This window comes from Neodiprion lecontei, chromosome 7, assembly GCF_021901455.1.
Source record: "Neodiprion lecontei isolate iyNeoLeco1 chromosome 7, iyNeoLeco1.1, whole genome shotgun sequence".
Taxonomy (NCBI): Eukaryota; Metazoa; Arthropoda; class Insecta; order Hymenoptera; family Diprionidae; genus Neodiprion; species Neodiprion lecontei.
Window position 1 is genome coordinate 26,755,414 of NC_060266.1, and position 24,629 is coordinate 26,780,042.

The 24,629-nt window shown below is 43.6% G+C and overlaps 1 protein-coding gene across 8 annotated transcripts in view; it reads left to right on the forward strand.

Annotated features, from left to right (window-relative positions):
- Nucleotides 1-11,271, forward strand: part of LOC107225433 — a 28,857-nt gene extending 17,586 nt beyond the window's left edge. For 7 of the 8 annotated variants that reach the window (XM_046744556.1, XM_046744553.1, XM_046744555.1 and 4 more), the window contains 13 exons: nucleotides 778-1,000; nucleotides 1,137-1,338; nucleotides 2,184-2,405; nucleotides 3,666-3,815; nucleotides 4,059-4,410; nucleotides 5,717-5,847; nucleotides 5,966-6,211; nucleotides 6,484-6,739; nucleotides 6,875-7,102; nucleotides 7,199-7,382; nucleotides 7,492-7,662; nucleotides 7,901-8,051; nucleotides 8,339-11,271. In XM_046744556.1, coding sequence (XP_046600512.1) covers nucleotides 778-1,000; nucleotides 1,137-1,338; nucleotides 2,184-2,405; nucleotides 3,666-3,815; nucleotides 4,059-4,410; nucleotides 5,717-5,847; nucleotides 5,966-6,211; nucleotides 6,484-6,739; nucleotides 6,875-7,102; nucleotides 7,199-7,382; nucleotides 7,492-7,662; nucleotides 7,901-8,051; nucleotides 8,339-9,766 — 3,944 coding nt within the window. In that variant the 3' untranslated portion in view covers nucleotides 9,767-11,271. The remainder of the gene's footprint in view (nucleotides 1-777; nucleotides 1,001-1,136; nucleotides 1,339-2,183; nucleotides 2,406-3,665; nucleotides 3,816-4,058; nucleotides 4,411-5,716; nucleotides 5,848-5,965; nucleotides 6,212-6,483; nucleotides 6,740-6,874; nucleotides 7,103-7,198; nucleotides 7,383-7,491; nucleotides 7,663-7,900; nucleotides 8,052-8,338) is intronic. The other variant, XM_015665904.2, reaches the window with a different exon arrangement.
- The last annotated feature ends 13,358 nt before the right edge of the window (nucleotides 11,272-24,629 follow it).

Genomic DNA, 24,629 nt, shown 5'->3' on the forward strand with positions numbered 1-24,629 from the left:
CGTGACTCCGTATCTGGCAACAATGTTCACATTATCTTTACGAGGAACTGCCCGCTAATGAATACTTAAATGTTCCTCGACGCACTCAATAGACGCTAGACGGATAGTGTTTACTCAATTGGCTCAGCTCGCGCCATGTACAATGCAACCGTATAGCCAACTTCATCACCGTATCCTTAACATTTCTGTTGTAGTGTGTCTTGAATGGTTGCTGCACAAATCCGCGATAAGCTGCTATAAGTTTCGGTCTGATATTTTTTTATTTTGCTGGAATTCCGGATAAAATAGTCGTTGCGTACAAAGGTATATGTATAATAAGCAAACACGTGCACTCGTAAGTACTCGATCTGGCAAGTGATAAATTATACGCAAATCGGAATTCACCTTGAGGATTAGTGGCAACAAGAGTTTCGTTTCGAAAATACCGAGCCCCGAGAATCGTGTCAAAAGCCCAGGCAAAGCTGCTAGCAATCCGAAGAAAGCCCTGAGTTGTTGATACGTACGCGGGTCGAACCCATAACCAGCAGGAGTCAATATCATCCTAGTATCGCTCTAGATATCCCCCACGGTAATGCCGCCTTGGGGACCCGAGGGTTCTCGGCTTCGTTTCTTACCCGCTGCAATTTGCACTTCCGCCATTGCTAAAGGAAGGGTGGGAAAGTAGCGTATACAGTATACAGGGTGTCTCGGTCAACATTCGAATCGCAACGTTCGTCGTATATACTTCATTGTTAGTGATGTGGAAGACAACTTGAAACACGAAACTTCTTGTTTCAGCCAACCTGAGCGTGATTATGCCCGTAGACAAGTCTATAAGCTCGCGAGTTGTAGTCGCTGCCTCGCATGCCGCTTTGTCAGGTGATCTGGCCGTTCTCATCCTAGGCTTACACCCTTCGGACGAACCCACAACCGTACCCCTGACCGATACGGATGGTGCGGATACTGTCCTGGAAGAAGAGCGAGGAGGTACAGGGATATTTCAAGCTCCTCTGGTCTTGAGGTGCGTATGAGAAACTTCAAATTACGTCATATTTTGAAAATACAAGAAATATAAGTCGTCTTTTGCATGTAGGTAGTCGCGTGACATGAACATTAATACTGTTCGAAGCCAATTATCGGGCGTGGTTACGTTTCAGGGTATTAAGATTGGATGGCTTTACGTCTGAGCTTGTGGGCCAAGTTACCGTCAGACCAGTTCCTTCTGCGGGTGGAAATCTTTCCCTGACCGTGCCGTGTGGTTTTTTATCACGCGGGGGAACTTATTCTCTTCAACTCGTGAGAAAAAATTCACCAGTGCCATCTAAGTTGACTGATATCTCCTCCATACACGACATTCAGGTAAAACTTTTGAGGTAATGTCGGAAACAGGCCGAGCATAACGCTGGAAAGTTACGGTATAATCTAAAATAATATGGCGTTAGTGGATACAGTAGGACGGAGCAAATGGGTAATTATATACATACATGGGTTGCAATAACGTGACGGATATATTGACATCTTTGGGTTTAAAAACTTTGAAAAAAAAGATGTAGCGCGATTATCGACACGAATTGTCTTTGTTTCGCAGCACGATACTATGAAGGAACTCCAAACAAAACCGCGCATGTACCGAACAACTTTATTTCACTGGACCACCAGGCCAATTCACCCCATGCTCTTACGTCCACTTATCATCAGATCTCCCAACTCGGCCGGACCTAGGCATGCTCGGTTAAACTCGTCAGTATTTCCAAGTTATGTCGGCTTGTTGAATTGCGCGTAGAAATTCAATTTCGTAACAGAGTAGATTGCGTTGCGATACGCAGTAAAGAGGTTAATCGGCAGAATTATTAATTAACAAATACTACATATCGTTCAAAATAGCGACTCGATTGTAAGGAAAGATGATTTGTTTATTTGTTATCGGCCGTAAGTCACAACGAAGCAAGAGTGCGGGTAGTGCAGGAGAAAAGTAAACGGGTATTCATAATAAAAATCAGATACCTGACTGTCGGTTTTTTCGAAATCGATCTGAATCGAATTACCGCATGAAGGCTGACTAGCTCATCGTTGAATTGGTTCGCGCAAGGGTTGGACCGACACGGAGTTAATTAATCAGGTTGCAGAAGATGAAAGAATGCAAACCTACGTGTACATTTTCTTTAAACTGTTTTCATTTTACCAGTTCTGAAATTGACCAACAGATGCGAACGACCTTAGACGTCAGATGGCCGACACCTTCGCTTTCCCTTGAACCGCAACACTTCGAAACATACCCGAGGCAACCGGTATTGGCAACTATAGAGTACACCGGAGTATCGTGTACACCCTACGCGGGGGTTCCAGTCGCGGCTTACTCCCTCGAGCTGATATACTGTGGTCCTAGTGTGCTTTCCTGTGATACGCGTAACAAGAGTCACGTGCAGGTATGTTAATATATATACTACGTCCGTTGATACTATTGCCAAATGTAACTTGTACAATCTACATATGTACGTGGCTATATAAATAGGATTCTGAGCTTGTATACTTGTCATCCCCCACTTGTCACGTCTCCTCTACACTCCGCACCCCTCAGAAAGTGAACTTCAATCTTCCATATTATATTATCCACCTTGAGAGCGTACTGTAAACCTAAAATTCTATGATATATCAATATCAATTTTAATCACAAACGCCTCGTTCATTCATCCGTTTTACCATGTATTATTTGAAACAGAAAATTTTTCGGAAAGCTCTATCAATTTATATTCATCATATGAAATACGCTTTCTCCTATATCTCATGTGTGTATGTACTTGAAGCGAGGAAAGAACGCTAAGTAAGACAAGCAATCATTACGGATGTGACGAACTCTGGGGTATCCCATAGTTTGCGAGTCGAACCGGCGACTGCCACTCCGGTAGACTCTAAGCATGGGAGGGGGTACACCGGATACGCATATGATTTAATCGAGTGCATAGATATCTTGTCGAAGGAGTTTATTATTCACATTTCTTTAACTACTCTACGTTGTCGATAGTCTCACAATCAGTGATGTGCACGCGTGAATGTACCGATCGACCATATCGTCCTGACAAAGGCCATCTCGCGAGGCTGGCACGACCCTAGCTTTGGCAGAGCGGAAACCGTCCCTCTGACACGGCCAGCTTCGAAGAGCCAACGGTGTACGGAACAACGATAGACCTAGGCGCGGGCTCAAGGATGTGCTTACCGAATCAATCGGCGCGCACGTTGAGCCGCTATCACACGAGACTATCGCAACCCTGGCTTTTCCAGGGCGGAAACCATCTCCCTGAGATGGCCAGTCTCGGAGACCCCTTCGTGTGACGTTAATCGACAACCCCCAATACAGGCTTGCGTTCTTGTCCGCGTCACTTGTCGCTCAACCGCTCGCCGAACTATCCGCGTCGACGCTCCAAATTCAACTGATCGATCTCGGACTCACGCGATCGGTATTCGCGTAAGCGGCACCCTTTTTATTGGTCGATCGATACATCCGAGGTGCGACAATTTCTTTGCCGTTACAGCTACCGGTTTCGCTTCTTTCAAATTTGACAGCATTTTCACTGATTTAACCACCTCACTTGACAACAACGGAGGTAACACAGAAACTGCCGATCGGCAAACGGGAATTGTGTAACTGATTTCCAGGGCAACTGACGCTTGGAACTATGATTTTCCAGGTATTGTATTCCGAAGAGATCATGGGATTCCCCGCACAAAAAGTTATCACGTTACGATGTGAACTATTCGGGCAGGCTGGGCACTACGCGCTGAGACTCAAGCCTACCGCTGGAAATCCAACCGCGCCAACCACGAGTGCTTACATCAAAGTGAGTCCTTGTTTTTCTATAACCGTCGTCAGCCTGCAGACCGGGGGACAGGTGATAACGGAAGGTCAGATTGATTGATGTAATTGTGTTTATGCATGGGAAATGGTGGAGGTTATTGAATGAAAATCGCATTTACGGGATGTTGGTTGAAAATAATAATCATAAGACGGGTGCTCGATAGAGTTTGTTAACAGAGTGATACAGTACAGAGTAATGCGGTGAAACCTTTGTGTCATATTCCAGGTTGAATGGTCGGACGAATTCGTTTTCAATATACATGCCAGATCGGTTTACCCCTGCGACGGAGGAAGTGGCGGTGTCTCGGTTCTCTTCGAGTATCCCGCGTGCCGTCTTCAAGGCGATCGTGTCCGGGTATACGGACGCCTTAGAGCGGACGTTGCTTCACTTGCGCCACCCTCTACGCTTCATTATTTAGCCGAGCTTAAGGCACCCCCTGGTAAACACACCTTGACCTTCGACTGTGAAATATTCACGGAGAGGTTCGTCGAGTACTGCTTCAGCTACGTTAGTCAGGCCATCACCGGAGCAATGTCACAAGTTCGGGTGGACTGCATTCCAACGTTTCTACTTCAAGGTGAGTTACACAAAAAGTTAATTGTGCACGGCCACACGCTGTAATCTTCACCCACGTTATCATATTTTATGTTTCCTCGCTCATCCTTAAGTTTGTCTTTGAAATGTGTGAAATATTCTTCAATTACTGTTCAGCGCCAATTGCAGTAGTTACGAATCGAGCGTGGCAGTTGGCCACAACTACGACGAGGAGGAAGCATAAGTCTATATTGAAGTTTCCGAAAAATTATGAAAATTCACAATGTCGATGATACAAATATCTATGTATAATACATCAACCAATACTCGATACCATATATGACCAGAAATCGTTCGTATTATTTTTTCTACTTTCTTCTCCTCGTTTTTTATTCAAATTAATTCGAATTCGTGGTAGAGCATAGCTATTTGCGCGATGAGAGAAATTAACGACAACAGAGTCAGGGCGGCTAGGTGGTCTAGTGGAGTAAGGCTCCGGTCAAGCATCTCTGGACGCCAGGTTCGATTCCTGGCTCCGTCGTTAATTTTTCGAGTTGTCAATTTTTCGAATTGTCAATTTTCCATAACTATTTGCAATCGGGGCAGTTTCAAAGATTGCAAAAAAATTACCACAACTATGTCCAATTCTCACGAACAATAAAAATACCGTGCGTACGTTAATATCGTCTTGGCAACCCAAATTGAGAAATACGCGTAGTTGAAAAATGTTTCTGTTGGTCGACTGTAAGTAGATTATAAATTTCACTAACCACCAATGAGTTCATGCCACAAAGTTTCACTACCATTGCACGAGCTACGCAGTTCCACGAGCTCGGAAGCCATATTACATTCAAAGTACATCCGAAGTTCTATACATGGAGATAAAAAGTTACTTTTCAGTTTCATTTTGTACAATTGGCAAATAGATCCAGCCAAAAAGTATGAAACGATTGAAACATTCGAATGTGTTCAAAATCCATTTCTGTAATACATCTCGGAGGTACGAATAGATTTTACGATTCGTGCAAATCTACTGTGGCGTAGATGGCCACAGGGTAGGTAATGGCTATAATTGTATCAATTTTTACACATAATCGAGCGTACCTCATGTTAGATTGATTCTTAAACTTACATATCAGTCGTACTTACGATAACCGGTGACTAACACTTGGAGTCAAACCCAGCTACTGATACGTTCACAATTTTTTCAATCCACAGGTCCATCCATTCAATTATCTGAAGCTTAGAATATCGGGGGCGTCGGTACACTTTTTTAATTCGTCTGAATGTACGCCTGTGTGAGGTAAAATGCAGTTTTAGTCAAATTAAACATATCGTTACCACTCCAGATGGTGACGCGGGTGGATGGGGACCTTGGAGCCAATGGACTCCCTGCAGTAGTTCGTGCGTTGGTGGGACCAGGCACCGGTATCGCTTTTGCGATACACCGCCACCAAAATACGGGGCAAAATTTTGTCAGGTTTGTAATTGACGCCGCGAACGATTGCGCGCTATTCTTACCGGAAACGCATAACAGCTACTCACGCCTTTCGCTACGTATTTAACAATTGTTCAATGGTTGCGTTTCACTTTTACAGGGACAGGCAGTGGAGACCGAAACATGCGGTGGTACGAATCATTTGGATCTTCATGGGAACTGGAACCTTGCAGAGTGGGAGTGCCGCCACGGCAAGGAATTAGCTGCAGAGAAACCAGAAGTTGCTGCTGAGATTGGCAGTGTGTGCAGATGTGGTTGTTTAGTTATCCTAGACAGAAATAAAATGCAAAGAATCCTGGCCGCAAGCACACAGGCCTGTCCCGGTAGATCCTTTTGGTTGGTTCAGGTACGGTAGCAATAGTTTGTTATCATTATTTCAGCAGTGTGACGCGAATTCGCGAAAACGCGCGATGCGGTATATATAACGACTATAAGTGCCCCAGCTTTAAGTCTCTTCAAGTATTTTTGCTGACGAAAACTTGAATACGCCTGGCGATAAGTGAAATGTGTCGTCTATTGAAGGGCATTCGTTCGTGTACTTATTCACGACCAGCCGCGTATTAGGTCGTACAACGTCGTCCGTACACTATCGTACCATGTACTATCCGAATGTTGCAGGCTGAAGCTAACCACAGGGTTCGCCTTCACTTGGACCAAGCAAGATTCCCGTGTAAGGAACAGTACGTCAGGGTACGTGACGGGGATTCTTTGACTGCTGAACTGCTGGCTGATGTGGCTTTCGATAAGAACTCCCCGATTTCCGGCACGGTCACGTCCTCGGATACACATTTACTAGTGGAATTCTTCAGCGGCGAGGAATCAGCGGTTCACGCGTCGTGCGTCGGTGGATATTTGGCTCACGCCACGATGTTTGGTGAGAATCGCAACCGACGTTACTTCCCTCGTGACATTTACGTACCTACCTCAGAATTTGAAGAAATTTCATTCAGATAAAAATAATCCAAGTTCGGTTTAACTTTGCCTTCTAACATCATTGCTTTTGTCGTAGCCAATATTTTCTCGGTAAATGAAACCGGTATGCCGGCTGACTTTTTGTCACCAAAAATAATGGCGGCGGCGGGAAGATGGGCGCAGTGGTTGACGCCGGCTCATTTGGCAGCTGCGACGCTTCTTGTTCTCATATTCCTCGTATCTGTATTCTTGGCGTTACAATACGCCTTCAAGTACAGAAAATATGAGATAGCCGAGGACCTTGACAGTCTCACAGACAATTCCGGTTAGTCGGTTTCATCGATTAATCGATGCATTTATCAGCGATGTGACGTCTGCACCAAGACTTCTTGTAGCGGGATTGTAACTACGACTTTTCCAGCTTTCGGTGGATCAATGCAGGGCTTGGCAAGGAGGGCAAGGGCATTGTCATCGGCAACTCTCTTCTCCGAGGTGGTCTCTCTCATTCGATTACCCAGAATGGGTTCCCCCAAGCACGCGAGGCTTCAAGAGGCACCAGCCGATGTAGAGGACGACTACGAGTGCGCGGGAAGCCAAGCTATAAAGTAAGGGTGTCAGAACTGAAGGGTGAAAAAGTTTTTCGCACTGATTATAATTTCTGCTTCCCAAAGCTCGAGTTTCGATGAAAATCACGTTTCGTCACATTGCTTCCAGAGACGATTCAGAGGTTAGCGAGAAATCTGGGACATTGAAGAGCAAAGGCTCGGATGAAAATTTGCAGACAACAATTGTTCAAGGCTCTGTGGACACGCATGGCAGGCAGTCATCGACTTGCAGTATACCAACACTCGGACAACCTGAGGTCAAGTATGCCCGACCGGTCAAGTAAGTAAGCCACCCTCGGCATGTCGTCCGTTGACATTTTTTTCCGTATCACGTATTCCGTCTGAATTTATTCAGTAACATGTGGTGTGGCAAAACAGAACCTCCTTGCGGAGCATGAAAATACGTACAATCGTTGAACAATAATTGATTGAGATCGGCTATAAGGATTTAGATTATTTGTAATTCTTCCATCGTCATTTCGCCTCTCCTAACGATGGTCCCGATTACTTTCTCGCAGGCTGCGGACAGTTGTTGGCCCCATCAGTCCAGTTTCCGAAGAACGTTCAACCTCGGAATTGAGCAGACGTTACAGTATAACCAGCACCTCGATCAGTCTGAATAATGTAAGAGTCCCTCACCCAAAATCATCCACCTTTCTGCAAGTCAAGGTACACGATCATCCACTATACACCATGTGTTCTCATATCTATCGTACTATACTGAACCCTCCTGAAACCTATCAACCTTCAAGATTTATTTATCTAGAAATATCTTGGATAAGTCAGAGCAAGAAAAGAATAGCTCCCGGGCTCGCGAGTGGGAGATTGATGTTTATCGCATACGAAATGGCATGATCGTTTTTCCCCCAATTTCCGTTCAACGATCATGCCTGTCCTTGCTAATTTTCTACGCAGGAAAGAATTATCATAAAGCGTATGGTTTTATTGAATTGCAGGGTTTTTCACCTGCTAGCACGTCGTCAAACGCGTCGAATTTGCGATGTGGCAAGGAGTCGAAGGATCGACGAAACAGGGAACGCCTACTTCAGGGACCAGGGTCGGAATTCAGCCTGGCGAACCAAGATATGGACTTGGAACTCGATTACTACGACTACAACGTCGTTAATGCAGGAGCTGCTCCCGGATCTTATCTGGGTATGGACCCAGCGTTTTTAGTATGGATACCCCCACTTGATCCCGGAGAATCGGATATAATGCGCGCCATCGAAGAGGATCATCATTACGAGGAGATACCCGAGCGCAGGGGCAGTGCTGGGTCACGTTTGAAATTGAATACGGAGGGGGCTTCCTTGACACCATCCGAGTACAAATTGATGAGGGAGAGCAAGGCGAGGACCGCTACCCCGGGTTCGGATGGAACCTCTGTGCATTGCCAGAAGGAGATATCGCCAAAACGGATTGACCATGGTGAAAGTCGACTTCACGACGAAATAATCACGGAGTACAGAGCCAGGCTAAGCGAAGGTATTCTACCGATTCACAGAATCCTCGAGGAGTCTAGAGTAAGGGTCAGCGACGAATCGTTGGCTAAATATGTTCACGATGATGCTCTCAATATTGTGCATGCGGACGTCATTCCGAACAGGATGACAGACGAGGGTGAGAAATTTGAGGCAAGATTTGCCCCGAGAGCGAACAGAATCCGACTTTCTGACGAACAGGATCGCAGGAGGAACAAAACCACAAGGAACCCGGATTTGACCAGGGAGAATAAGTTCTCCGACGACGACGGGGGTCGCTCGAGGATGCCGGTAAATGCGGTAAGCACATTCTCTGACGTATTAGACTGCAGCTTGAAGGTCCATCCGAGTCTAAGCAGGAATCGCGGTGTGTCCGAGGAAATCGTTAGGAACAGGGCATATAATGAGAACGAACTCACGAAAACTCCAGATGATCTAAGAGAACGGAGAAACAACTTCGATGCATCGAGGTGCCGGACCAATGGCAGGGGTTCGGGAGATCCGGACAAGGATCGCCGAGACTGGAACGACGAGAGTCATCGTGGGAATATCCCTATGCCAAATGAAAACACGGCGAACGCCCAGCATTTTAGGTTTAAAGAGGATGTAGCCGAACTGAATATAATCAGCGACGTCAGAGTTGGTAACGCTGTCAACATACCCCTCAAGGAATTTCCCATCGGCAGATTCGCCGACTCACCGGCAAAAGTCCACTGCAGGCCGAAGGACAAAAGAAACGAAGCGAATCTCCAGAAAGAGATCCAAAGTCCCGATTACGGGGTCGAGATTGACATTAAGGAGGACTCGAAAGGTTTCTACGAACTTATCGGCGAAGGGGAGGATGGGTTGAAATTTGCCGACGACGATGACGATTATAATATTGATAACAAAGTGACAGCTTAGACTTGTAGAGGCGAGAAACCGTGTCCCTGTGGAGTGGGTTGGGCTTCGGTTAAACTCGACCTTACGGCGCAATTCACCGTCGTCGTCGGCAAGCTAGAAGAATCTATGAAATTTTTTAGTAATAATCAGCAATCATAGTGGACTGCCGGACGATGCGAAGAGTTACTATTGTCAGAATTGGGAGAAATGTATACGTTTATACGTATGGATATCCACACTGTAGTCTGATTGTGAGAGTATATGGATGTCCCGTGAACCGTGAGAGAATGTGATTCTTAAGAGTGATACAGCTAGCTTGGCGCTGCTCTTCAATAAATATTGTAAACAGTGCGTGAGCCAAGATATTACCTACTATGAAGAATCACGTTCTCATTCTATTTGCGAGGTAACCATGAGCTTATATTATACACTACCGTACGATTAACCGATTGGCGGTCAACAAGGCCTACGGCATTGCACGTGAATCTACGACCTACGATCGGGCCGCGTATTTCGGGCATTTTTTGGTGCAATGTATTACGTGAATTATTTTACGAGTATGGACAAACTAGTCACAAATAATAATTTACTTGAAATTTATTTATTTATACAGCCGTATGAACGAGTGCATTAGCTATAATTAAGATAATACGCGTATCGTATCGTGTCGTATTAAAACTTAATTTAGGGTACACGTAGCGTCAAACTTCGATTACCGGATGTTTTATGGAGACAGAAATTGCCGCGAATCATGCGTTACTCCTCTACATAATATGCGTGTGGGTGGTATCGGTAATAAATTCTTTAACTTGGCCATTTCGTTTCAAAATCACATTTTATCATATCGAAGAATATCGGATCACAAGTCGTGTGTGCGGTTGTAATAATGCATAATATAAGTGAATATACTTACTTTGTGAACGATTTTTAACTTTATGCATACTACGCGTCAAAGTAGGTACTACCGTACGCATGGTAAACGAACGAAATCGCGTACTATACGCATATACTTGTGTAAAAATTCATGTTCGTTACAAGGGCTAAGATTTAACACACCAGTCTGTAAAATCTCACTTTGCGCTCTTGTATAAGCGAAACTGTTTACAATTTTCTAATTTCAATGCGTCTTGACGTTTTCAGACTTCTAGTATCCGAAAAATATCTAGTCTGCCCGTCTATCCCGAAAAACTCTCGTCATGATCTCTGTAACGGCCAGATGAGACAATGTGAAATTTACACGACTTCAAATTAAAATGATAAGCACGAGAAATGGCCATTATCCATTTTTTTGACCGTACGCTTCCATCGAAAAAAAAGTCGACAAAATTCGAAGGACTCCGACACAGTTTTTATGACGTTTATAGAAAATTTTATACAGATTGCTATAAATCGTATAAAATTATGCAATGGGGAAGCAATTTTGTGAAAAATGAAGGAACCATTAAAAAAAAAAAAAAAAAAAGTCAAGAATATCAGCGGTAAAACATTTTGAACATACTTGATTGTACTTCCAGCAATTAAATTGGGTTGTAAAGTGATGAAAAGTACTGCGAGTAATACTATTTTTACGACTTGTTCACTAAATTTCACTTTGACGTTATTAGCATACATATTATGGGCGTATGATACGCCAGATCATTAGAGTAACATTGCTCATTGATTTTTGAGTCAAGTTTCAACGGTTATAAACGACCGCGTTAGTGCAGAAACGCACATATTACCATGATGTAATACCTGCTTATACAATGCACCTCGTGAATAAAGGTAAACCTACGTCACGGAACAAGATACAATAGCAGTCAGAATTTTCAACAAAAGCTGCCCCAATCGACCCCAGCTACTTCCAAGGCCTTGAGGTCTTACTACCAAAAGGACGGTATATTCCAATAGAGCGAAATAATTATACGTATGGGCAACGAAACTTCATTCAACCAAAGTATCCGTGGAAAAGAAAAACGCATGTTTTTTCATCAGACATAAGCGTTCCTCTCCGATATTTATACATATGATATTCAATTTCGTCGAAAAGTGAGCACGTCGTCGAACTTAATAATTAATATCTCCCGATTTTATTCATCAGCGAGCAATGGACGATAGCTTATTTTCAAGCGGAACGGAGTCACTTGCGTCAGAAGAAATGCGAGTTACGAAAAAGCGAAAAATTCTAATTTTTATTATTTACAAAAAGTAGCGTTGACCGTCCCGAACGCGTGGGGAAATTCACCTATGTAGATGCTGGATGACTATCCGCATGACGGACAATTTATTGTGTGGCGAACACACGTCTGTTCCTATTGCATTTGCTAAACGGTTGTATTTTTAATGTATCAAAATCAAGGTAAGTATGCAAAAAAGTGCCGCAATCGTTACCTGATCAAAAATTAACCTCAAACCGATGATACAGCGGGAACATCATATTCTCGAGCAATGACTCCTCTGATATAACGGAGCTAAAGCATTTGGAAAACGTCGGTTGAATTGCAGCATTGGACACTTGAAAGCAACATAATTTTTTCCATCACGTGGAAAATCAAGGAAATTTGAGGGTAAAACTATTCAGAGACGCCCTGCATTAAGGCTTGCTTGCGTTGTGTGTTTTCCGAAGTACTAAGGGTCACTGGTAAGGTTGCGTTAACGATACGGGGCGCTTGGGTATAATTCGCTTCTAATATATCGGAACTCGATCGTCATTACCAAATGAATTGCAACAAAATAATATGATACCCGATCATCGTAGACGATTGTACTGGCCGTGTGAGAACGCGTGTTCGATATACCGGTCATCGGAGATCGCACTGTCAGAGTCGCATTGCCAAGGACCGGTGCTTAAGTGTGGTCCAGCTTTCAACCTTCCTTGCCGCAGTTGGTCAATATTATTTGTAATGCTCGTTCTTCCGTACAGTCAATAGTCAATAAGGAATATTCCAGTGTGAGATTGGCCAAGTAGAATCCGGACATCACCGGCAACGTCGTATTAACGCGCTGCTATATAAATCACGGTGTTTGCGAGGATGCATAAATAGCAATACTCTTACCTTGTAATGAAATAACCTAGTGGCCAGCCGTATCAGAAGAATTATACATCATCATACATCATACATCATACGTAGTATTTAAGTTCGAAAGCAAATTTTGGATGTTCGGATGTCCGGATGTTCAGTAAAGTGGCGTCACCCAAAATCTTTTCTCTCTGACGTCATCGATCCATAGTAATCGTCGACGAGGAAAATCAGCTAGCCGAATTCCTCAGTCCGGAAACAACCGCGCAGTAGAGAATACGTATGAGAATTGCGCTCCGCAGATTTCGAGTACCAGGTTCTCTACATCCTGGATCCTGCGCTCCAGGTCCGCTACCTGGCGAAACTCGACTTCCAGGACAAGCGCTCCGTAGTTCTGACTGTCCAGGTCCTTGACCTGGTGACTTTTGACCTTAAGGAGTAATTTTCCGTATTTCTGACTGTCCAGGTCCCTGACCTGACCTGGTGACTTTTGACCTTAAGGAGTAATTTTCCGTAGTTCTGACTGTCCAGGTCCCTGACCTGACCTGGTGACTTTTGACCTTCAGGACTAATTTTCCGTAGTTCCTGCGCTTCAGGTCCGCTACCTGGTGAAACTCGACTTCCAGGACAAGCGCTCCGTAGTTTCTGCGCTCCAGGTACGCTACCTGGCGAAACTCTACTTCCAGGACAAGCGCTCCGTAGTTCTGGCTGTCCAGGTCCTTGACCCGATGACTTTTGACCTTCAGAACTAATTTTCCGTAGTTCTGACTGTCCAGGTCCCTGACCCGGTGACTCTTGACCTTCAGGACTAATTTTCCATAGTTCTGACTGTCCAGCTCCTCCACCTGATGGATCTCGACCCCCTGGAGAAGCGCGCCGTAGTTCCCGCGCTTCAGATCCGCTGCCTCGTGAAACTCGACTTCCAGGACAACCGCTCCGTAGTTTCTGCACTCCAGGTACGCTACCTGATGAAACTCGACTTCCATGACAAGCGCTATGTAGTTTTGGCTGTCCAGGTCCTTTAACTTGTGGATTTCGACCTCCAGGAGTAGCTCTCCGTAATTACGTTTTGTTAAAATTGTTGCTGTACATTTAATATCCACTAACAACGGTGTTAACTGCAGGTAGAGATTCACTATGTAAATTATTGTATACGTATATTACGATACATACGAGCAGAATTATCAGGTACTGAGTTATGTTTTAACATTTTACGAATATACGCGAAACTGCTGACAATAAGGCTTCATCCAAACGAGCACAAAAATCAGCTACAGCAGGCATTCCAACCTTATAGCAGCTTACTCAACTGAGTTAATGATCGTAGGTTGAAGTGGAAATGAAAACAACCGAGTTAATGATCGTAGTGAGCACATAAGTACATCTTGAATTGTGTATTCGCACATATGTTCTGATAATGTATTGATTAACATTTATTACCCATCGAACAATCCTCAAGCAGCGAGGGCGTGAGGTATCTGGTAAAACACCGACTGCGAGTAAGCGAGCGCAGCGAGCGCACGAGCATAAAAACCAGCTACACTGGGCATCCGACCCCGAACGAGCTTCAGTGAGCGAGGGTTTCAAAGCTAGTTTTTATTATTTAATGAAAAGGATTTCATTTGTAATAAACAATTTGAAATTTAATCAACGTGCAAGGTATTTTTAATATTGAGGTATAAAATGAGTGCTCAGCGCAAGCTGGTCAGTCTAGTCAATTGTACGTACTGATAGCAACAACGGTGATTGTGTTTAATTTGTTTAATCAAATGAATCTTATTTATCAATATATACGAATTCAGATTTGAATTTACGACTTCAATATAAAACGAGTTAAATATTCAACGAATCCATAGTAAATAAATAGAAGATTCCGAAGTGAAGATTTCACTGGCTAAAATGTTCCATTTAATAATTCAATCGAATGAACGATACTCGATGTAGCCCAATTAGCAGTTAGGGATCAATAAATGAGCTGTCAAGGTTGTTGAGCAATTATTATCCTGAATGACGTTCAACATAACTAGATTTTTGTATAACTAGTATGTAACTGAATCTTGCCTAATAAGGAAAACCTTCTGTGACCGTCTGTGGCTTTTGACGTTGTTAATCATATTAATTCCGATTTATATCACAGCAAAACTGATTGTTCGTACTTTCTTCTATCTCAATCACAGTTTGCTATGTACCGTTATCTCAATGCCAGATGCAATAATACGTTACAAAATTTCGGAATCAATCTTACTGCTACGCATATTTTGTATTATCACGTAATTGTACGCCGTGTGTACGTGACGACGTTCATCGTACGCTTGTCGAAGGCACGCGATACTTAATTATAGCTAATTCGACCGCTTGTTCGCCTACTATCGTCGTAATTGACGTTAATGTTCATACACGCTGCGAGTACAGCACCTTGTTCTGGAGCTGACATACATCACCCTCTATTGGTCCGTGGCTTGAGATTTCCGGAATCTGTGATTAATGTGTACACCAGGAGTGAAAAATTGTATCGAAATCTAGAACGAATGATAAATTTACCGTTCAGAGGTGTACATAATAGTATAGGTAATGTATACGAGGAAGAAAATGAAAGTAATACAAGACTGAAATACGAGTAAAAATAGAATATAAAAATAAAATAAAAACTGAACATCTGAAATTGTTTCCACAAAGGAATAAAACATGACCGCGCAGCATATACATATACAAGCTCCGAATCGACGATCAATAAGTTACTTACGTTCACGTATATACTACAGGTATGTTTTATGTCGATCGACTGTTCGAATAGAGTGCAAAAGAGTACCGCACCACCCCGCGTATGGTTCACGTCCGCAGGAAAACGCGTTCTCCGTCCACCGATTCATCGAACTGCAGCATAACATGTGGAGCTTCCGATTGTCTCCTTGACGCCTACTTTCCAAATTTATCTGTCTCTGAATACCTTCAGTCAACTCTCAGACTTTCGAATGCTTCGCTGGGTAAAACAAACGATGTTGCGAACACAATTTTCACAACCATAGCTGGTCGCTGATGGGAAACGGGGCTGCAGCTGCGTAGCCATACCATTTATCCTACGAACACTTACCTTCATTTATCGACTGGGAGCCATCCTCTTCTTTCTATCGTAACGAATGACCTACGATAGCCATCCCATTCGCGCAGCAACCATCGGTGCTTCATTCCTATAACGCGAGACGAATATGTTTTTCCATCGACATCGCGTTCAGCTCACGAATGATTGCTTAAGTTGTACTTGTACTCATTCAAATGATCAATCATGCCTAATTATAGCGATACACGTTAGCAACATACTTGGTTATTTTTTTTTTTTTTTTTTTCGTAGTTGAGTCTATACTTTCCACCCGTTCCAATCTTTCGATGACATAATTATAGTTGACAAATGCGTAGGTGGGACAAGGTTACCGGAAGTAGAGATGCGTCGGTAATAAACTCTGACTTTGCTTTGAGGCCTTCCGGACCTAGGCTATTTTGTATTCGCTGTTAAAAATTGTTGGGAATTTACTACACATTTACCATACAAAAGAGTTGTCAATTTACGAAATAAGTTGCACACTTACAAATTCGGTGCAGTGACGTAAAGTACTATGCATATGTCTCATATTTACAATGAAAATTTTTGACTTCACTAAAATTTATAAGAAAAGTGCAAAAAAGTAATTTGACACTGCTAAGTTGTGTAGTAAATTTATTGTATTTGTAAATTGAATAAACGGTAAGAGTACGGTGAATTCGTTGTTCCGTATCCGAATAAAACTTCCGATACAGTGCAGGAAGTTCCAAACAGAAATTTTTAAGCGCTCACAAAGCGCCGCAGTTTCCTGTTGTGCAATTAAACGCTCAAACGCACGCGGGTGTAGGCGAATATTAAAATATACATAGTTGGATAAAAAAATCGGATGCAAGATTCGTCGCCGATCATCACGAAGCAAAGTTGCTGCCAAATAGCAAGGTTCGGGAAATAAAATATACAGCCGTGACTTAAGTATGCGGAACAGAAACTTAAAAATTTCCGGATGCGAAAATGTGTTGGCGTTTTCCATGCCGTTATTACAGTATTTCGGTGTGATGATTCAAGGTTCTTGTCCCTGTCAGATTATAGTTTCGGAAAAAGCGCAAATTTCTTTGGCAATAACATAATCCGCTTACGACTCGTGCCGCTGACAGCTGCTTTCGATTGATCGAGAAACCATCTCCACATCCGTCACGGTACAACGCGGGGATTATTCCAGTGAATACGGAAATTATCGGGGGGGGGGGGGGGCATCGCTATTAGAGGACAATTTTTCTCCGTAAATGGGGAAATTCCATGCTGACCCTGTCAGAAGGGATTTGTTTAATAAGCGACGCATAAAAAGGGTAGCGACACAATGCACCCCGCGGCAACTTATATCCCCACATACGTATCAGGCATCGAAACATCGTTGTACAGCGTTTTCGAAGATATCTATAACGAGCTGTACTGCCGTGAGGTGAAAACCATATCGTGCTTGTAACTCTAAATCAACATATCTCACTTTATTTGTTGCAAAGTCGCACTCTGCGGATATATACGGTATAGTTCATAATTAGTCTGGGATATGCTGTAATAGAGGAGTAGAAGAGGAACGACGAGCGCAGACATACAAATTGTCCGCACGGTATTGAAACACTGTTGGACGCGTTATAAATTTTTTTCGACGTTGAGCATTTGAATATTACATTGCTTTTTCTTGATACTGTACAGTATGGGGGAGTTGAGAGGCGGTTGCGGTAGACCTGAGCAAATACGAAGGAAACTTGAGTGTAATCCTATCACCACTAATCCGCTCGATAAATCCCACAAGTCGGTATATCATCTGCACACATGTATATATGCACATATATATGTGTACAGACGAGCGCGCGCACGTACACATTGTATGTACACGGTATCTTGGGCAAAAGCACGGGGTGCTGAGAAATTGGAGATAGCTAGGCAACTCATCCATTATACAGGGTGATCGTTTTCAATCGCCCTAGGCGAGAATCTCGGATACTAGAAGAGATACAAGAAAAAATTCAATTTTGCACAATGGTTTCGAGGGGATAGATAATGCTGATATAGGTTGATTTGTAAATTGCGCCTACCCGAGATTTTTTAGTACCTCGTGATTTTAGATGAGGAATACGTATTTTGACTACGACTGGCTCAACGTATCAACGTATAACGGAATTATCTTTCCCTATCGAAACTCTTCAAGTTTCGTAAGGAACTTTTTCTCATATTTCTCCTAGTTTCCGAGACATTCACCTGGGGTAATTAAAAAAGACCACCCTGTTACAGTCTTGTTTGTCGGTGTCGACGAACATAACTTAGAGCAACATGGCAATGAAATCATCCCAGTGATGTGACATGCGACGTCAAGTCAAGCATCGGTGGTTCATTCGCACGCAATATTTACACCCCCCCCCCCCCCCCGTCCACCGGCGCGTGCGGTCACCGAAAAGAAAATCCAATAAGAAACGCTTTAGCAACTCTCAATTATTGTTAAATGCAATATCGACGTAAGGGATTTCGGCAAAGTTCCATCCGCCCACATTCACGTGCGACAAAATGAACGAAGAATAAGCATCATCAAACCGTTCGACCGGGGCTCAACGGTACGCTTGACTAGTCTACAATTTAATACATTGTCCTACAATATTGTATTTCAGTGAAATATTTATGTTCGCACGTGACGACTACTCGTTAAATAAGTTCACCCTTGTGCTTAATATAGTTGCCATTGCGTTGCTCAGAATATTCGGTTTTGTCGAGACTCACCGCATCGAAGATCCAAGGCCCGACACTCCGCTACCGTATTATACGGAAATCGTGTTTCATTGTCAGGGAGGCTTACGACGCACTGAAACTTCCGTAAGTAAGTGCAACAATTTCATTCTTACGTTACGTCCTTATATCATACCTATTCCTATTTTATGAATCGGAAATGTCGTGTATCGTACCTTCATTTATGAAGTCGGTACTTTGTCCGCATTATTTTTCGTATCACAAGATTGCCACGGTGCTTTTTTGTCACCATTTCGATATTATCCCGCCAAAGCTCCCCGAATTCTAGGAGTGGTTTCGAATATTGTATCCACCAGTAGTGTCATGTTGACTATAATACCTACCTATAATTTATTGTGCAGAAGACTCGAGCGTAACTAAAGTCCCGTAACTAATTCTCGTCCTTCACCGCATCGGGCTTCACTCGAGTACAATATCGAAATACTTGAGCAGAATACCATCTTTGTGTAGTCCCAGTTTATAGACCGTGGGGGAAAGCGATATTTTGTCAGTCTTTTGAGCGATTCGATGTGCATCGACTGCAGTCACCGCGGAAATATGTCCAAGTCGCAACTAAAAATCACGAACCACACAAGCAAATGCTGGAATTCGTACGGTGGGTGAGGGTGATTGGTAACAAATATCCCCCCCCCCCCCCCCCCCCCCTCTTCTTGAACAACCATTTTTTCGATTTGAAATTAAAGTGATTCGAGTTCGTAGTAAAATTTGAAAACAATCGGTTTCAATTGCGATTTACAACGATCTCGGACTTCCAATTTATTCGCAGTGCGCCCCGAAGTACCAACTGATCGTTTATCGCATATTGTATTGCGAAATCATATTTCAACATAACCTCGACCTCGGCCAAGTTGTTCGAAAACCGTGATAATTTAACAGAAGAATACGCAGATTCATAGTGTCTAAGAAAAAACGTTGGTATATTTGTCAATTATTGTTCCGGACGCACGTCAACTCCCGAAGTCTTACGCAGTTTTACGCAGATGTGAGATGGCGAATGACAACCGATTCCAGACCACCTGTGTCGTCTGCTGTACAGGTCAAATGGATGGTAGCAGATGACACCGGTGGCTTTGAATCAACCAGAAATTATCTTCTTAGGTTCACCTTCTTCGAAGTTTGGACTTCGAAGAATCGCTAGACGTTTAACAATGGAACTTTGCTGGTGAGTGATTAGATACATGTTTCATTATGAGGCGGCCTATTTCTCTTTCACATAAATAGCCTTGGATTGAATTGGAATTAATTATTTGCGAAAAGACCTTCCACTGTTCTCTAAAAGTTACGAGAAACCACATTTGAATCACCAAAGGCAATTTTATCTGCGTGTACACGGAACATTCGTACGCGATCCCTATACGACAACGGATATCGCTTACAAAACGCCTATAACCGTCGCGAGTGTTAGTCAGCCTGTTGAGACAGGTGATCTCGATATGAAATGTTGGTTATTATTATCATTGTTGTTGTTGCTGTGGTTATTAATAGTGACGGATTGTCAGGCGCGGTGTTGAGATCGCGCCGTTCTTAAGCTCGTCTGCGGTACAGGCACGTTTCCAAGACAGTTGTTACAAAGCAGCGACCGCGTTAGGAGAATATCCGTGAAAATCGAACTCTTGACGGGTAGTCCGGTTAATGTTCGAGCAATACCCGTGATTGGATTTTCTATCAGCATTCGCTGTAATGAATAAGTAATAAATCTTACCGAATACCAAGTATCTTTTTACCCGCCCAACGTCGAATGAATAAATGATATTTCAGGCACCCTGAAATCCATACAGGGAATCACGTCAACCATGAATACGATTGCACAGATCATTGACCAATGAGGGAAACTTCGTGCCTATTTCACCCGAGAACCACCAAAAATTCGTCGTACAGGGCGGTGGTATTGTCAGACAAACGGACGGCGACGTTGGCTGCATGTTTGAACGGAAAGGACTCCGCTGGTATAGGTATAATATCTGTGCTACAACCGCATCCGTACCAGAGAAGCGGACAAAAATTCCAAACCCTGACGCAGAGCGAGGAGCTAAGCTGTAAAATCGACACCTGGACCGAAATACCTTGTCCTAGTACGAGTCATCCGGATGGAAAATTGCCGTGAAATTACCGCAAAAGCGATATTTTATCCCTTATAACCGTCCGCGCGCGCACGCGCGCGCGCTCTCTTTCCACCCTCCCCGCTCCTGGCCGACGGGACCGTATTTACGTAATTTTATGGAGTCGAGAAGTGATTATCCATACAGCAAACGTGGAGATGGGTCAGGGAGCACCTGGCCTTGCCGCAGATCTCATTCTTAAGCTAAAATATTGGTAAAGTACAAGTTGAATACATTACAATTTCACGAAACTAACTCCCCGGGTGATCACGTTGTATTGAAGATAAAATAAAAATACTTCAAGTACGAATGTTAAGGTTGACACTTTGACAATAAGCAATAGATTAGTAGGTGTCGAAAAGCTTGAACGTTGGTTCGTCTGCATCCGGCAGCACGCGACCGTAAAAGGCGCGTCCGCCTTGCCTTTGGGTAATGCCACGCTCCAATTTGATTATATTTCGTTGAACGCCCTATGCAGATACGCCTCCCTGATTGCCGTTGGTACAACATAACTAACTAGATTTAGCGGGTTCGCAAAGTATACAAAGACGAGGCATGAATGAATAGGTTTATTTTTAATGATTATCGACTGCCCACGCATGGCTACGCCGATGACGGGCGCGTATATTAACCAGCTACCACAGCAAAAAATTGAAAATCACAATGGACTCACACGGGAGCATTCGAAGTATAGAATTTAAATTACAATGGAATACACTGCGAATAAGTCATTGGGAATCAGATGTACCTGCGTGGTACATCACGCATGATGTAAAATTCCGCGTAATAATTGAACAACAAACTGTTTTTTCTTCTGGCGGCAGTAACACGACCATACGTTCGACTTGCTGTGCACGTACAGTTCAGGCTACCACGCTCCCATGTCGCATACGACACTAAATTTACCGTTCAACGGACCATAGCTACGTTTATTTGATTGGTAGATAATTACTTGTATTTTTTATACGCTTATAGTAGCTTCCAACAATGATGTTACAATTTCAACAATAAAGCATAGCAGGTAGTCACCTCCAGGCACCATATCTTATACAGTTAAAGTGCGGCGAGTTGAAATATACTTTTCCGGTGTGTATTCGCGCTAGCGGAAAAGCGGACGCTGCTACGATGTTACGATGTGAGGATGAAATTTATATGCCACTTACGTACAAGGCATAGAAAAAACGCCACTTGGTGTATGAAACTTGCATTCAACTCCAGCCAGACCAGATGCGCCAGAATAGTCGTTCTCTAACGATCAGCCCGATTTACTCGTATGTTTGCTCCATGAAAAAGAAATGTGAGTCTCACCACCGCCAAGTTGTCCGTGCATTTCAATGTTCGTGCTTTTCTTTTTTTTTTTACGAAACGATACGCCGACAGCAAAATTCTCACTTCACATTACTCCAGGATCGCTTACGAGTTCCAGATCTCACTGACTTCGATATTAATATTTTTCAGCACCGAAGCGACGCGACGCGAGAACGTCCACCGAACGACAGGCTGATTTATAATTTGCCGCACACGGGGAGTTTCGCAGTTGATTTTGTTGAATAACTTTCTACTGATTGTTCGAATGTCTAAAGAGAGTAAGCGCAAACTCCGCAAATCTGACCCTAAGATATACCGGACTACTGTACAAAGTCTGCCTTTCGAGTCGGCCGAGGTTTTATGGTTCAATCGTTACATCCTATGATCTTCTCACGGCCCAACTCAGCCTATAATACCTAGGTATAATGGTAACTCGTAGGTACTGCTTGAAATTCATACCAAACGGGCGAACGGATGAATGGCCACGGCAGAAACTTGAGTTCACAATGATTCAGCGTGCCCAGCAAGCCGTGTGGTATCCATATACCGCGTATCCGTTGGAAAGCTCTTATACGCGTGTCAAAACAAAAACTCTGTACTGCACCGTTCGGTGATGCGAGGGGTACATAACTGAGAAATTACCGAATCACGCACGGTAGGATGAGCTCGGTTTTACCTTGTTCTAATGGGAGGGGTAGCTGCAGTGAGAGGAAACGTGGGGAGAAGGCGAATAGGTCGCGGGGGGGGGGAGTGCGGCGAGTGGCCTCCATTGTTGCAAACAACATAGCGGAATAAATGACCCGCTACACCGACAAAAGGACATCGACGGTCCTTGGGCCTATTTTCAAATCTCGTCGAGAGGTTCGAATTTATATAAAGAAATAACTGTCCATTATGCAGTAGTCTGTTAATTCGAACCGTAATGTTCTTCACTAGACTTGAATTATGACATCCCATACAAGGCTCGATGTCGGCGACGGTACCAATTGTCTCGCAATCGGCTGTATTCCACGAGTTTGATTCGCTACCAACTATTCTATATTATACGTGCGCTGTAGAGGCGATTCGACGTATGTATAACGACGCTAGTACCCACGGCACTGTACGTACGCGAGGGCATCCGCAGGAAATCGTACGGAGTATCGTAGATCATTTATCTGATACGGCGATACGGCGCACGGGGAGGACAGTTCGGTCCTCTCGAAGGCGGTTGTGGCGCGATCCGTTCTCCAAAATCCCTCGGCTGCGGGACCTGAAATCGATCGGTAGATACGCACCAAAGACTTGAGATCTGGTCGAACTTTGCGATCGGAAGCGAACGAGTGACGCGTCAGTGCCAAGATTTCTTTCTTGAAACGGGTTAAGCCGTTTTTCGAACCCTCGAGACGTAAAATTGTTGCAGTCGATGGTAGATATATCCTCCATTGTCCGCCCGCATACATTCGACAAAGACTGCCGTACGCACCGCCGGCTCGTAGCAATTGGCACAAAAGATTTTCGCGACTTCGATCCCCTCAACAAGTTTTTTTCAAGGTATACAGATAATACATCTGTTTTCTTCTAAATTATTTGCTTGGCGAGTTATCCAAGTGGTCTGTAATCGTATTTACCATTCCCATGATTATTTATGGGATTTCGGTTCGAACTATTATGGATACCCAATGGTGTGGGAGCTTCCTGAACAGAATGTTCTTTTGAAAAGACCTCCTTTCTGAAGAAAGAAAGAAGGAAAGAAGGAAAAAAAAATCACTCCCCGGACAGAGTGAAATGAGGCAGGCTAAATTTCGATGACGAGTTTTTATTTCGAAAAAGGAGTAAAGCCCTCACTGGCAATCGATCTCCTCCGGCCTTGTATATTTCCCGATTCAATTCTCTTCTTAGCAATATACAGAATACACCGCCTGTTTTCTGAGTTGCGGAGCAAGATTGGTCACGATCGAGTCACAGCAGCGTTTCACGTATGTCCTCTGCGAGAACGCTCGATAGTATTCACCATGTTGTCAGGACTTGGATGACCTTTACGGTCGAACCAATAAACAGGTACCGCCGGTTGACGTCGCAACAAACGGTAAATTCAAAACTGTTGAAACATTCCGAAAATTAGTCCCCTATCGAGCACACCTTACTCCCTACACCATACTATTTACGCACCACGTAATTTTTCAACCATATTATACTCACTAATCGGATCAAGTCTTACGGGCAACACAATAATCGATACTGTTCATACAGTCCTAATAAAATAACACAGCTACGGACCTATGATGTATCATCCCTACGTACGATCTCGTTTTACCAATAAGAATAGAGCAAAAGACCGCGATCGCATAAAAACTTACGGTAACATTATCCTATTGGATAGTGAATAATACAAGATGCATCGAAACGGCATGTGCGTACCGGTCTAAAGGGGTGATTTTCTACGAGGATACCCGGACTGCGCCCTCGTAGCTCCCCTTATGCCCATTGTACTCCGGTGCACGAATCCTGTGTTATCGCGTATGGAGGATATTTCAATTTTTAAACCACCCTTCTGCAAGAAACCCGTTCGATTGGGCGATACATTCTCTGGGGCGTTTCTATTTGGATAAGGAGGGGAAGGGGTTGCGGAACTCTTACCGCTATCTTGTATTACGTGAAAT